Here is a 15,896-nt window from a genome sequence, read left to right on the forward strand (position 1 = left end):
CTAGCTCATCCATAATCCTCCAATCAGGCGTTTTAGAATGAGATCGCAGAGCATCCTCGACGGCTACACAGTTCCTAAGGGACCTTTGTATAGTTTCATCGTCCGAATGATCATATCCATGAAGGGTCAACTTCCCAATACATCTATAAAGCATGTCCATCTTCCATTCGCTTCTTTGTCTTATTCTTTTGTCTGTCCTAACCTCAGAAGCTACCTCGTTAAGTGCCTTTCTGATTGCATCGCATTTCAAGGGAAAACATCGACCGGTGCCATCATCCGCCATTTCTTTGTATCTTGAATAGTCGCTTGATATTTGATTGAGTACGATTACAACACCTTCCCAGTTGTAATCAACTCTGCGCAATCTGCCCCATTGTCTGAGATAATCTATAGTCTGAGCACGATTCATCTCGAATACTTGGGATTCCATTGCTATGGTGGCTTCTATGGGGCTGTCTAGATTAACCACTTGAACTTCTTGAGGGAAATCTTCGATAGCATTGTTGTCATCGGTTTCGATGGAGTGGAGAACACCTGAATCGTGCTGGTGGAGAATATCGTGATGAAACCGTGGAGGACGCATATTGCATCTGTTGCCTACAATTTCGGATTGTGGTGCAAAATTTCTCGAGATATCCAGCGAGTTTGAAGATTTATATCAGTCGTGTAGAGCTTACACGTGGAGGAAGAGATGATTTTTTATTCCAAGACCTTTGTTTTCAAACAATAACTTGAAGTTTCATTGACAATGGATGAAGACCATCGTGTCCTGGAGTTCATTAATCGAAGTTTCGATACTATATTTGCTCTTAGAGTCGGACACTCACTGAGTTCATTCAGGAAGTAAATGGTTTAAAAATATCGAGAGTTTGATTTGGTCTGATTCGTCTTTGGTACAAAACATTGTGGGAAGTCTCTTGGAGGCTCTTCAAGGCTTTCATATTCACACTCCTCTTTCAATGGTACTTCACAATCTTCTTTCGATTTTTTTTTCATTGAAGAGGTAGTCTCTTGTTCAAAACCCGGATGGCTCAGAATAATTTCGCCACTTGGGAACTATCCAGGTCTCATTCCACAATGTCCTTTTAGCACTTTGAGTATTGCCTTGCGGGCGAGCTCAGATCTAAAGGGGGGGAGGCTTCCAGCCATGGGACATTCCCATCGACAATAAAGAAATCAAAGAAAGATCAAAAGATCTCTCATTCTTCTTTCAACACATCGCGACTCAAATCCGAAACTTTTCTGACTTATCACGGTTTCAGATACTGACTGTGCAACGCCTTGAAACAAAGAAACCATCGTCCGGAAACAGTCTCTTACACATAAAGAGAAAGAAGATTGAGAGGCATGCTTTACATGTTGCGTTTAATCATCAGTTTGAGATGATTTGAGTCCCGCAAATCTATATTCGCCACAATACAATACCTTTACCATTTGCCTATTTGGGATCATGCAACTGCAGAGGGGCGGAAAGTGTAAGTAATTCCGAATTTTGTGGTAGAGAGCCCTGGAGATATGAAAATGCAGCTGATCTCGCCTTCAGAAATCCTTGTCAAACGGTTAAATCTAGGCCCCCGGGCTGTAAAATTCAAGCCTTGAAGTCCACCACCACGTCGACAAAAGTTTCTAACTATCGCTTAATCATTCGGAGCGTTTCCCAGCACCAAGCCAGGGTGCTTCTTTCACCGCAACAAGCTTGCATGCAGCGTCAGCATCCTACTATTTTGGAAGGGTAAGCTACTCAATTCGGCGATTGTACCACCTGAAATGGAAATGTCATTGCAGCAGTGGGGCACAGGGAGACGGTCAGGTCTGAGGCTCTGGGTCATTCTCGCGGGAAGCCCAGCACCGACACCGCTGGATGTATTCGATCTAGCTGATCCACTACCATCCCGCAAAAATAGCCAACACTACTATATTTGACTTTTTGTTTGCCAGACCCCGCCTAACTACATTAACCACGGAGCCATCTGGGTATTTTTAGCTACAATCGAACCATTTTGTCAAGATTGGTGAGTTGCATCAACGATGGCAACTGCTCGTCTGGAATTTTCAAGCCTACTTAGTTATTTCTTGCAGTAAACTGGAATACTCACCATGAACAGCTAGCGTACACCACTTAAGTCCCTTTGGTGTGGGTATCCTTAGTCAGATGCCCAGCAACTTACACAAACACAGTGCTTACAGACATAAGCCACCGACTAATAAGCCCATGTTGAACGCAAGTGACAATGTTCATGCGAAACACCATCCAAAACTCCAAGGCTTCTGCGCTCCCCACCATCTTTGGAAAATTTACAGCAAGCAGAAACTTTCCCAATAATGAAACTGAAGTCTGTTGCCCAAACCATCCTCGAGCCAGCCGTCGGAGCATAAGATAAGGTAGTACTAGACCCTGCTGAGGCTATGCCCGGGACCCAAAAGTAGGCAGGATAGGCGAGTTGCAACACGTGTAGGCCACGTGGAGGTGACCGAAAAAGAAAATGCGCAGTGTCGGTTCTGTTTGTACTTCTTGGCTATTGTTATTTCCGTGAGTTCTTGCAGGATGGTTTAGAATGAGGGGCGGGAGTACGGCAGATCGACTGCATAAGCAATGGAGCATGATGATTTCATCACCCCATCTCTAATATTGCTCCCCGATGCCGTGGGGCCTTTGTCTAAACCAGGAGAGCGGGACGCTTAGATAGACAACAAAGTGCTGGCGCGGGACGAGCTTTCAGCTGGTAACGCCGGTATGGCTAGCGTGCTTGGTAAAGTTAGAACAAGACCCTGTGGGTTTTGGTCCCGGTATTCTACGATAGGATTGTGACGCCAGGCGGGATATGTGAGATAGATTGGAGATTTCTGGGCGTTTTGGACGTGCCATATGATCGCTATGCGAAATGGGCGGCCCTGGTTCAGTGAAGAATGTCGGAAATCACGGTTCAAGTTTAGGCCGAGGTTGACGGGAGCCGGAAGGGTTTGTTCAAGATTGACTCAATTAAACCATGTCCATCTTGCATAAGGTCGTTACCTAGACAAAGCGCGCGTCCAAAGCTCTTACCAAGGGCGAGTGGATCGGGGAGCGTACGCGATGCCACCAACGCTGGGCGCCTTGTCCGACATCGCCGCGATTGGACCGACGAGCATTTGGCCTTGAGCGTGGCAGGTCGGTATGGAGGGGGAGTGTGATAGGATACATGACTTGTTTTCGAATGGGCACCCCAGGAGCTTTTCCCATATCTGGTTGGCGACCCGGTTCATTCTGCATCCAGTGTAACAAGGTGAATGAGATGGACACCTCGGAGTTAGCCGTGCGGGTGCGCGGACTGGGTGTTCTTTTGGGCCTTTGGCTCTCCCCAGTATTCAAAGTATGTGTGTGGGTATTCGGGTTTTGACTTTCAGTGATACGGACCAAAATTAGAAAAGCGAGCCAGCCATCCAGAAGAGAGGGACTGCTGCGTGTCATCTCCTCCGAGAAGATGGGGAGGAGGAACATTGGGCCAGGGATGGCTGCAGCGATTGTCCACCGCCAGGAACCTTTTTCTAGGAGCTCGCTAGAAGGCCCGCTATGCAATCCCACCCAAGCATCCGGGGTCGAACAGCGAGAGTGATTGGTGCGAAGGGCTGCAGCAGGGGTGGTGGGCCCAGGATGAGGGTAGAAGGCTTGTAATTCCAGCCAGAGACGTGGGCGTCATGAGCGGTGAAGTCGATACGCCTGCTGCGCACAAAAATCCCCAAAACGGTAGGGGAAGGGTTGGCTGATCAATTCAGCCCTACCTTGAGGTCTTTGCCCTCTGCAGTAAGTGCACTAGTCTGACGAAATGACCAGGTGTCCCAGTGTCCCAATGTTCTGGCTGAACAAGGCTGTACATACTCACTCGCTGGTCGAATACACAAATACTTGATTAAAGTATTTTTCTAATTGTGTATTTATTTTCACACGTCCAAAAGAAAACGCACTGCCCCAATCCAGAACGAGACAATGCCAGTGGATTGGTTGCCTCTCCCCGGGATTCGGGTTCGGGTGAAAATACACAGCGAAAGGGAGAAAGGGGGAAAAGGGAAAATCAATAAAAAATAAAAATGATTAAATTAGACTAGTTTTGTACATAGGTAAGCAAACCGACCTTCCTAGCTAAGTATTCATCACGATAAATAGTAACATAGAACGAGGAATTACATACTAAAGTAAAGCGGCTAGTTTCTACGATGTCCTCAAGGTATGGATGAACTAGGTAAGATTGTTCTTCGTCTAGCGCCTTGTTCAGGGCAATCAATCACTGGCATGCTCCAAAAAAACCCGCCCGGGTAAGCACCTTGAGAGTACGCCGCATCCCATCTGCAGATGACGCCAATCCCACAATGTACAAACAATACCCCACGACCTGACGTAGAACCGTAGAACAAGAAAAAAAATATTTTTTCTTCTTTCCTCCTCGTTCGAATGTATCCTACCTCCAATGTTACATCTAGGCCATTTCACATACAAAGCACTGTACCGCAAGACTGGACAAGGCTAATCCGCGCGAGGATTGGGGTTGGTTCCGTGGATGCACTTACATACGAACGGCCCAATGATGAACCAGTTATAGCGACCTGCCTGGGGCTAAGGAAATCGGGAATCATTAGGCGATGCCTTGCCCCTCTCTTTACCGTTTGTGGGAGTTGGTCTTGGGGTGGGGGCGATTCTTCGTCTTCTGGCCACTGCACCTCAACAACACAACTCTTAACTCTTTCTACAAAAGAGAATTGGAATGGCGTATAGGTTACCAGTTATGAACATCTCTAAATAGCTCTTATACCCCACCAGTCGGACTCCGGGTATGGGGATCACCGCACGGGTCAGATCTTTATCCCTCTAGTCCGTTTTCAAGGACCAAAACGTGGCAGTACATGTCTTTCAACTGATGTATTCACACAACTGCGTACGCATTCCCCCGTTTCATGACCCCATGTCTGATCGCGTCTCAGGCCAGTCAGGATGGTGCGAACGTTGCCTTCCCCAGTCCAGATACGATTTTTGCCGGGGTCTTTGGGTCTCGTACAACCTCTGGGAATACGAATGGCGTACGACCCAGGGTCGTTATTTTTTTTTGTTCTGCGTCCACCCCCTCCTTTGCAATCTTGGTGTTCCAAACCGATGGCTGCCGATAATGAGGAGGGGTTGGGTGGCCCAGGTGCATGGACAAGTGTAAATGGCCTCATGGGGTTGGCGATATGCGTGAGCTAGTCAATCAATGTACGAAGTAGAACTGGCCGGGAGGGGCGTGTAATGAATATTCGTTCCGGCCGTATCGAAGTCGCTCCGTGCATCCTGTCTAGGAAAAAACGGGCCCCCAGATTGGGTGGCCCAGGACCGGTCGAGGCTGAACCGGAATGATTCATGCCCGCGCCATGCCATAAATATTTGATTTTATTTTATTTGGGATTTTTCATGGGAATCTTCCGCTTTTGTTATTTGAATTTGATTTTAATTTTTAATCCAAATACACATGGCACCGGGCACGGGCCTGGGTTATTTACGGGGCTTAGCAATCTGCAAGGCCCGAGGAGCTGATCTACCCAGACATACGGGCTTAGAGAGCCCCATCTCCGAGTCCGAGTATATAATCAATCTAAACGCCGCCCCTCCCCTCATTTGTGATCGTCCAGGGTCTTGTTAATCATCATATCTACCTTTTTGGTAGCCTGTCTCTTTCACACATCCAGCCATGCATCGCACTACCTACGACGCCCGTTCGGGCTCCCGTTCTTCCAACCACAGCAACAGCAGCGCTTTCAGTCCCAACGCAAACCCTAACGAGGACTGGACAAAGATCTCGGATCTTGCAGAGCGCCGTCGCATCCAAAATCGCATCGCACAACGCAACTATCGTAAGTTCCCTCATTCACTTTGCGCACTCGCCATCTTCCCTCAAGAACTATACTAACGCCTACATTCGCAGGCAAGAAACTCAAGCGCCGTCTCGAGGATCTGGAGAGACGTGCTGCTTCTTCGGCATCCCCGGAGCAGTCTCATGCAGAGCCTGTACTTCCAAAGGCCACCAACAAATCCCGCCCCAAGCAGCGCGGCAGCAAATCAGGAGATGTGAAAACGCAGCACCCATCGCGCGCCCCAGTTCAGGAACGACAAGCGTCCTACGAGTATTACAGCGCTCCTGATGAGCGCACCATGTTTGCTCAGCAATGTACTCGACAACTCTCCGCTTCTCCGCCTCCAGTCTTCTCATATCCCCCGATTCCAACGTACGACACCTACCGACAACCTTATTCTCAGCTTCCTCTCTACCATAATGTTCCCACCACATACAACGAAATGTCATTTGCGGCCGACTATGGCGAACCAGTCAGCTCCGTGGTTCCCATGATCCCTGGAACTGCGATGGGCATTGGCCGAAAACAGGTCTACGAGGAGGAGATGATCAGTCCATTCAGCATGAGCTACGCCTCGATGGCAGGCATTGATCTCTGCGCACAACCTCCACAGGCAGAGCCCGGTCTTCCGGTACATTTTCCTCGCTGAATTTCTTTTTCATTGGCATCACAACGGCAGTGGGCTAACCTTGTCTTTTTCTGGTTTGCTTGTAGATGCCTTCGCTTTCCTACGCCTACACGGATGACCAGCGCACGGCTTCGACTTCTCCAGAAGCCTCTATCTTCGCATTTCCTCCCACGCCAGAATCCCCACCCTGTTCGCCACGGTCTATGCCAGGTCTGTTTGAGTACGATCTGCGGCCATAGAACTGTCAGGCATGCATCAGCAGTGGCCGGCCTGTGGGGGCCAGACGACGCGTCAACTCCCGATTCCGACCGCTCCCAAATCTCAGGAGCAATGACATTACCCGCTTTTCCTTGCAGGGGTCTACTCATCTGGCCTTCAAAGGCTGGGTTGATCTTCAGTGTCTGGAGTGGGACGGATTTGGCCGCCACGTTTTCTACGGTCTCCAATTTTCCATTCGGACCCCCACTTTTCGAAGTACGGGGCTTTTTTCATTCTTCCCTTTGTATTATGTCGAGCCCTATTCCGGGACATGTGTGACGAGCGAGCATCATCTTGGGCGTTTTATTGCAGCTTCCTAGTCATTCTATATTGATGTCTTTATGATCGTGTTTTGGTACAAGCCTGGTGTTGGGGCGGGAAAGGGAATAATCAGCCGTCTAGAAAGACCGGCATGATTTTGATTTTGGTACGGAAATTATGGGCAATATTGGTCAACTAGATATGACAAATGCAGAACCTCCTCTTTTTTCTGAACAAATGACCCTGTCACCGGTTTCTTTCGAGACATCCAGTCTAATTTCGAACGGCTGGGTCCAGTCAATAACGTTTCGATCTCCAATCACGATTGGCTGTCAAGCTAAGGACTTGAACTCCGCTTGGCCCCCAAATTCAGATCCACTTGGTAAACCCAAACACAGGAGAAAGCTGCGGTATTTTAAGGCGTCCCGGCGTCACGCAAAGCCACCGGCCCCCAGAGCCTTGGGTGGCCCTAGGCGCATATATGTACCTAATGCCTATAGGTACTCCGTACTCCCCCGTCGATCGACCAAGCAGATAGCACGATTGGGTGCCCGCATGAAAACGCCGTAACAGTGATGAAACAACGCTGATCTGGGTCTTTTGAGTGCATACGATAATCATTATCCTGTTGTTGCTAATGTGCTAGGTTCTTCTTGAACCGGTATACTGGATACTGAATACTGATCGACCCATTCCCCCCAGCTTGACTCTGCAGCCCCTTTAGTACCTTTGCTTTTGGCCCCGCTGTCTACAAGTGCGGAGCAGGCTGCGTAAATGCAAATCACACCCAGTCCACCGTGTACATAGTTTACTTTGTCTTAACCTGTATCTCGGTAGATCCAAGTGTACATAGGCATGCAGATAAAGGTCTAGAATGTGACCAGTCCAGCCAAAAAGTTTAGATATCGGAGATTCAACTGTTTGGTTGCGCTCGTGGGCAAAAATACAAGGTCAAAAAGCCATGTGGTCGGCAGGACTCCTCCCAAACCACTGGGATTCGCTGGTCATTGCAGAATCTCCCGACACTGCATCATCCACATTTTATCACTTTCTTTTCTACTCCGTACTTCGTAGCACCGCAATATGGTGATCTCCAGGTGGTCGGTTTCTGGGGGCCATTAATTACCCTTGCCTCCTTATCCCCTTCGGAATTTTCGGCCACAAGGACACAAAACCCGAAAACTATGATCAAATGATGCAATCTTCGCCAGAACCCCCTCCCCCCTAGACTGCTGGCCACACTGCCGGGTCACAACAGGCGTTAGTCCTGTCATCTAACATTTAGCACCTGCCTGAAAGGCATCAAATCGTATTTAACTAGAGGCGACAACGTGCTGCGCCTCCTGGGTCTGGATTGGGGGGAAACCCCCTCTCCTAGTGGGATGCTGCCGGGCGTCTGCACCTGCACTCACATCTATCCATCCATCCACCATGGCTAACACCCTTTGGTTACCAACTCGGCACGAAATGTCGTCGGATTGGCGATGTTCCGGAGGGTCCAAGTCACCCTGAGCGAAGAGCCGCCTTTCTTTGGATCTCGTTCGCTGGTGCCCGCCATAGGGCGGCCGCTAGGCAGTCGCCGCGTATTCTGGGCGATAAAAGCGAAAGCGAACCCCGGTGGAGTTGGTGGTCGGTGCGTCCATCCAGAGCGCGGAGCTGGGATCGCAGCCCGGGCTGGGGATAATGATGCGATGCCATTTCTGTGGTAAATTGGGGGGATTTTTCGGCTACCCAGGGATAGGAATGGGAATGGGGATGATGGGAATGAGAATGGGGTTGATAGGACCACTGAGGGTCCCGCTGTATAGACTCGGTCTAGTTCCGTCCGCTCCGCCGATGAATTCGGCCGTGAGAAGTCCACTGTCCCAAGGAGGTTTGGCTCGTCAGGGCTGAGGTGCGTGTTATGACACTTTGTGACTACGGGCTCGTAAAGCCTCCTGGTGCTGGCCATGTCTCTGGGGTCCCTGGGTCGACGGCTAGATTGGGGCAGTAGTTCGTGGCCAAAGGGCTAAAAGACTGCCCCTTGACTGGATCCTCACCTGGAACCCAGTTTTGCCATCATGCACGTTTGGGGATGCCTCCTTTTTCTAGTTATGGTTAGCGTGCAGGATTGGCTCTGCCCGTCGATACCCACACCCCAATTGTACTAGACGCAAGTTAGTTTCGGCACTCGCTTGCTGAGGCTTTCAACAGGGCAGAATGATATTCATTCGCGAGGTGCCACTCTGTCGGTGCCCAGTTCTGCAGGCGTTGTGCTCTGTACAGCCTCTGGTGGAGAGCGACGATTCACCCGCGCTAACCTTATCGTGTGTACCAGCGATGTACATTGTGGTCATTCTTACCGAGATGGTTCTACATATGTACGAAGCATCTATTTTCATATCCCGGGAAGACCATTCAATCCTCTGTACACTGTGGGTTTTTGTGCGGCTCATACCCAGACAGTTGGGATATCTACTCCATATTCCGTACATGAGGGCTTCTCACTCGCGTGAAGATTGGTCGTTCATAATTTGAATCTTTGCTTGGCGTTGAGAGCTTCTATCCACCCCTAGATGCGGATCCGCTTCACACATTTCTCCCCCAGCCCAATACCAGTACCAATGAAAACTAGCGCAGGGCAGACTGGGGAGATATCTTTTAACTGCGTACTCCGTATGAAGGAACAGAGTTCGAAACATTGACGATCACAAGTGGAGCAGCACCTGCGTCACGTCAAAGGAAAGAAAACAGATTAGGCCAGCTTCAGCTCAGGCCAGTCCATCGAAGCTGTTCGAGCAGGGCCAGGGGTCGGCACAAGAAGAATCCGAAGTTCCGGGTTTGTGACGAATCTACATGACAAGGCTGTGTGAGATGATCCCACCGCGATAGGTATAGTTTCGAGTTAAAAAAGGGAGGCAAAAAAAGGGGGGGAGGTAGAGCGCGGGGCCATCCTATTTCCTGGGACCAGTCAGATGGCATTGTACGGGAAGCAAACGGCCACGGGAATCGGAAGGAGACCGAAACGTTGAGGAATCCTTCAATCAGATTAAGCACTTTGCGACTGAGTCAAATTAAGTTGCCCCACCGGCCAGAGGGTACTCGATGATGAATCATGATTCATGGAGAACATGCGGCATGGACCGCTCGATGTCTGTGTCAATACAGTAGTACTCGACACTAATGCTGGGGCCAGTTCCAGAACTGCAAAGAAAACATGCTCCCACAGAGGCCTACAACGGATTTCTCCACCGAGATGACCTCTCGTGACTACGGAGATTTTTTGTCAGTAACTATCATTACCATAGCTGGCTAGTGTCCTACTCTGCAATTAAATTGGCCCCAAACTTGTTTCTCTCTCGCGGGCGTGCCCGACTATAATCTACTTCTTCTGGGGCCATTTTGTGTTCTTTCACTTTCTTTGTTGCCCGCCTGCGTAGCGGTATGATACCTTGAAACCCACTTTCACATTCAAAAAAGGAATTTGAATATTGCAGCAAGTAAATTACTCGATCGGCAGTCGCCATGTGAAACCGGGTCCATTTTTCCTATCCAGGAACGGATCTTTACCATGCTCCATACATACTGCGTATGTGTGTATGGTAATTACAAACTCTACAGTATAGTACTTTCGAGTTTAAAATGAATTTGATCTAAAATGAATCTATACACCTGGGCACGGAATAAAACAATATAGGCACAAACCTCAGTTATTCGAAAATGTCCATGTGATTTGCGCAGGTTACACAGTCTGAGATCCCGATCCCATGGATTTCCAATACGGCCAATCAAAAAATGCAGCAAAGGGATCACATTTGGCTATGCTTTGCAATAAGTAATTCAATCTAGTTGGGTGGCTTGCGTCCTGCCAGACGATTCATGCACCAAACAGTAGGGTCTTTGTGGCGAGAATGCTACACCAGCTTTTTCGGGGACCAAAAAGACCGACAAAGAATCACATCAGTGGCATGGCTGTCGGTCTCGATGAGAGGGACAGGGATGGTCCCCCGTTATTATGCAATTAAAATTTGCTCGAAACTTCAAAGAACAGGTACAGACATGCACAAGCTGTCGTGAAATCCAATGGAAGTTGGACAAAAGTATAAGATGCGTCGCTGCTATCGGCGTCGCCGAGGTCAGGCGCGGGCAGTCAAATCCCTACAGATCCCGAATAGAAGGGGCTGGGTCACTGGTTGCCTTACTTAATTTTACTTTCTTTGATATTCTACATTTGCATTTTGGCGTATGCCATATCCAATCGTATCTCTAAAGGAAGCCTACCTTGTCTTAAACATAACAGTAATACCGTCCACCTACGTCAATAATCAGGCAGTAATGTCAATAGAGACTTGGTTTGTAATTGCGGCTGCCTTCACCTCAGATAGCTCTTCGAGTTACTCTCCCATTCCAAAGTTTCCAGGGAATCTGTAGGAACATTTACGATTAACGCCCATCTGATCTCTGGTTTGCGATCATGATTTCAAATCAGACTGCTGGACGACGACGCGGTATATACGTCATATTCATGACTCTGTTGCTACCTGGTAGTATTATGCAACTGCGACCGTAGCTATTCTCATTTAGAATAAGGCTGAGATATCAGGCGTCCATTGTTATCAATTTTCCGATCAATGAGCATGCGTTGCGGCTGTAATTTCTCCGGGTCTGCGCCTGGCAGCTATTCTGTGGCATACACAGCCCTAACCTCTAGATGCGAAAAAAGTACCATCAATTCGACGAGAAATATATTAAACTAGTACCGGGTTTCCCGGAGCCGAGTCGGTAAATCAGAGCGTGAGATTTACTAACAGTAGTCCCAAATGTCTATGTACTTGCTGCGACGGGTCTTTGGCTCAGTCGGAGTCAATCTTTGCTTTAGGCGCCTTCCTAAACAGGATCATTATTATTATCCCAGATTTAGTATGGTCTGATGCCATCGCCTATTCAGATGAAATGACTTTCTAAAACTGCCTTATATGATACGAAAAATTAAATGATACGTGGCCACTCCAATCCATAATGATCACAATCTTCAACTACCTCGGGATCCGAACAAATGATCAAAGATCTTACTGCAGCACGACAACCATGTCTCCTTTGTGCTTTTTTAGCAGCTCGGTGCTGTGGAGAGCTCCCATATCTCGGGGGGAAGGGACATGGACTCAGATGATATCACTACTTGAGCGCTCCAGGCTTGTTTGAGGATATATCTTGTATTCAATATTCATGAACTAAATAGCAATTTACATTTCGCAGACATATAATTCCAAAATAGTCGTTTCCGGAGCTTAAAGCTTGGCAGGGAGAAGTAAGGGATGTTCTGGGTCTCGTATAGATCCTTGTGGGCAAACTTGATCATATCAGCCGCCTAGACGATTCGTTAGTTTTGCTTCAAAATACTGTAAGGGCGACGACAAACCTTCTCGCCGATCATGTAGACCGAATTTTGGATTCGACAATCAGGAATAACAGGGATCACAGAGGCATCCGCAATCCGCAAGTTGCTTATTCCATGAACGCGGAGCTTCGAGTCAACCACGCCTTGATTAATATTCTTCGAGAGGCGTGCAGTACCGCATGGGTCTAGAAGCATATTAGCACATATAGAAATCAACAAAAAGGCTCCATCACTCACGGAATCCAGTCTGACTGCGATCCAGAACAGCTCTCTTCATCTCTTCGTCAGACTGAAGGGGCATTTTCCAAGGATACTCCCCAATGACAAGATCCTTGAAGCCGACTCCATTGGTGAGTACATCATAGCTCCAGCGAACACCTTCGCGCATGGCCAGAATATCCAAATCATTGCCGAAGAAGTTGAGGTTGATGTTGGGCTGCACCTGCGAGTTGTTGCTATTCAGGGTTACTTCACCCTCAGAAAGAGGTCGTAGTAGATCCACGATAACAGTCATGTAGTTTCCCTTCTCGGGAACTGGATAATGCCACTGGAAAGCAGTGCTGAACATCCCAACAAAATCAAGCTCGAAATGAGGCTGGCCTGCTGGTCCGAATGGATCCAAACCGCCATTCGCAGCCTTTGCCTCCCGGTAAGCAGGAGATTTCTCAAGTCGCTCATCAATACGTGGGAATCCAACAAGCTCCAAAAGGCCAGAGCTGAGAGGTCCTGTCTTATCACGGTTGTAGCTGGCAATTGTTGCGTCGTTGAGAGGACCGGGGCGAAGTATGTGATCGTCAAGGCCGAAGCCATCCTTGATCTGCAATACAAAGGGAACAATCGGGTGATCGAGTAGATGCTGACCAACGTGAGGAGAATCCAAAACGGGCTTGATTTCGTGCTTGGCCAGTTCTTTGATGGGACCAATACCACTAAGCATCAGAAGCTTAGGGGTCTCGAAGACACCCTGAGACAGGATAACCTCTCGGCTCGCATAGACACTGATTTCAGTGCTAAATTCCTGGCTGGTCACAGTGACACCAGAGCAGATCTTTGTAGCAGGATTGATAATCAAGCACTTTGACTGAACTCCGTAAAGAATCGTCACGTTGGGCTTGTTTTTCAAATATAGAAAGCTACCCTGGCGCTGGCCCTGGTAGATGGTATCCATACAGTGTGTGAGACCTTTCATTTCGCCGGAGTAGATATCTTCGGTAAGAGGCTGGCCCTTAGAAACCCACGCTTGAGTGAGGGCATCGCGAAAAGGCTTCATCTCTGGGACCAATTCCGCATGAGAAATATTCACAGGGCCTCCAGATCCAACCTTGGTCAACTCGGTAGGATAGAGTTTTTCATCGTCGTGATACGTTGCACACTTGCGCAGATAGTCCACGCAGCTGTTCCAAGTCCAATCGGGACCACCAAAAGCTTCCCAGTCGTCAAACGTGGGCTTTGATCCAGGAATCCAGGTAAAATAATTAGCGCAGGAGCTGCCACCAAGAGCTTTTCCACGGGTGTTGGGCTTTTCCACACGCTCGTAGTCATCACGTTTGATCATCGTGGTTTTGTAGGCCCAGTCGTATTTACTTCCGCGCAAGTTGAAAGCTTTCGCAGGAGTAGTGATTTCGTCGATCTGGTCTGGGTTGGGAATACCGGCTTCAACGACCAAAATTCGGACGTTTGGGTTTTCAGCCAGACGGCCTGCAACAGCATTCCCGGCCGTGCCGCCGCCCACGACGATGAAGTCGTACTCAGAGCCGTTTGAAACAAATGCCATTGTTAAAAGGCGGATTTATCGATGGAGCTAAGTTGAAGTTGAGTGTTCTTGCTGAATATTCTTGAGAGATCGAGGGTGGAAAACAGAGATTGATGCGACAGTTGATTGATGCGACAGTTGGTTTGCTTTATATTCAGTTCGCAGACTCGGACTTGAGATATATCTCTGCGCCGTCGAACAGGCCGAGTCTGTGTCGCTGCCGGTATCCGAGATGACATCCTGTCGCCGAGTAAAGACCGCTGTGAATATTGGTATTTTTGCAGTGCGTTTGTGGTGCGTTTGTTTTGGATGCTTCCGGTGACCACTGCAGTGCAGGAGGCTGCTTATTCTTACCCCTCATGAGGGGAAGTAAAGTACCATCTCCCCTCACTGCTAACACCGGGGCCAATAACATAATTCCCTCTTCACTGTAGTTCCCATTGCTAAGCTTGGGATTAGGATGAATCCATGAACCGTTCTAGCGCCCAGTCATACCTTGAAATTTTTAAACGTGCTATTTTTTTGGGCCTGCTATGCAATGACCATCGGCTCTCAAAACTACTGTCAGGGTAAGGAATCGTAGGGGAACCAGTAATTCCAATCTCTTGGCATGCTTCTTTCATGGTTGTTTTTGTCTTCTTTTGCCTTGATATTTATTTTTAGGTGCCAGTTCATCATTATGCGGATAATTTCTTATCTGCTTTAGCGACGACGCCTTCAAAGGTAAGTCTAACCCTTGGAAATTCGCTTACTAAGAGCATGGGGAATATATTAGCCCTGCAGTTCACCGCGATTTTCGGATGTCAGCCGGATAAATTCGTTAAGATCTATCTATCGAAACAGCTTTTGAATGTAGCATCTACTCTCCGATCTGAGGGAATGGCAATCCTCACGTCATTGTGAGGTTTGGCATCTAGAGAGACGTCACTGTGTAAATATCGACAAAGTCAAATCCTTGCCTTTTCAAGGTTGTACTACGGGGGCTCGCGGAATTTTCTCGGCGGTAGATCGGCATTGCGCCCGGCTCTCCCACAGGCTCATGCATTTGTCCACGGTCGGCCCGAGAATCAAACATCTGGCCCAAGTGATGGACATGAAATATACGTCTGACAGAATCAAGATGCAGATTAGCTTTTTGCCTAGAACCCGTCCCTCGTGCTTTTTTCGGCCTCTGCTGACATCATGATGTTTCCCAATATTCATATGTCAAATTCGGAACTCGGCATTGTTGAAATTGAGCTTCTTAGGTGCCTACGTTCTAGACATATTATCATTTTCCCCCTCTCGGGCGTTTTCCCCTCGTGGAGGTCCCAAAATAGAGGTATCAACAGCTCGGAGATTCATCGGATAGCGGCCATTCCTCTCTCTCTCGTGCGAAGATGACATGATACGAATTTAAATCTGCCAAGGCTAGCTTCTTTCGTCGAGATGAAACCATTGATCAGTTATCTACTCTATGCTATAATGGCAACACTATAAGATTTTTCATGTCGATATCACGAATATTAGTGAACCATCTTACGTGAGCTTCCAATAAACTGATCAATTCGAGGCTCATGGATACATGTGAGTACACCCTGTCTATTTATAGCGGTAGGGCGTGCATGCATATACGAGAATAGCCTTTCGTGTTGATTTAATTTAACCGTAGGTATTTTCTAGGAAGGCATGATTATGAGGGCTGCTACTACGAGCATCGACTTTCACTGGTCCTATAAATTGTCATTGTATGATGGATAAAACGCACCAGAAGCTTGAGATTC

At 48.2% G+C, this 15,896-nt stretch overlaps 3 protein-coding genes across 3 annotated transcripts; 1 reads left to right on the forward strand and 2 right to left on the reverse strand.

Moving 5' to 3' along the window:
• Window positions 1-3,013: 3,013 nt before the first annotated feature.
• On the reverse strand, window positions 3,014-3,478 carry N7509_003677 (uncharacterized protein; the record flags this gene model as incomplete). Its single annotated transcript, XM_056628314.1, has 1 exon — window positions 3,014-3,478. One exon carries the CDS (start codon window positions 3,476-3,478, stop codon window positions 3,014-3,016), a length of 465 nt encoding a protein of 154 aa, XP_056491048.1.
• A 2,215-nt stretch (window positions 3,479-5,693) lies between these two features.
• N7509_003678 (bZIP transcription factor) lies at window positions 5,694-6,723 on the forward strand (the record flags this gene model as incomplete). Its single annotated transcript, XM_056628315.1, has 3 exons — window positions 5,694-5,856; window positions 5,928-6,487; window positions 6,571-6,723. 3 exons carry the CDS (start codon window positions 5,694-5,696, stop codon window positions 6,721-6,723), a joined length of 876 nt encoding a protein of 291 aa, XP_056491049.1.
• A 5,507-nt stretch (window positions 6,724-12,230) lies between these two features.
• N7509_003679 (GMC family oxidoreductase) lies at window positions 12,231-14,154 on the reverse strand (the record flags this gene model as incomplete). Its single annotated transcript, XM_056628316.1, has 3 exons — window positions 12,231-12,350; window positions 12,402-12,565; window positions 12,618-14,154. Coding segments are annotated over 3 exons (1,821 nt in total), but the record flags the coding sequence as incomplete, so codon positions are not given.
• Between the last annotated feature and the right edge of the window lie 1,742 nt (window positions 14,155-15,896).

This window comes from Penicillium cosmopolitanum, assembly GCF_028827165.1.
Source record: "Penicillium cosmopolitanum strain IBT 29677 chromosome Unknown utg000005l:1.0-4006212.0:1.0-4009387.0, whole genome shotgun sequence".
Lineage (NCBI taxonomy): Eukaryota > Fungi > Ascomycota > Eurotiomycetes > Eurotiales > Aspergillaceae > Penicillium > Penicillium cosmopolitanum.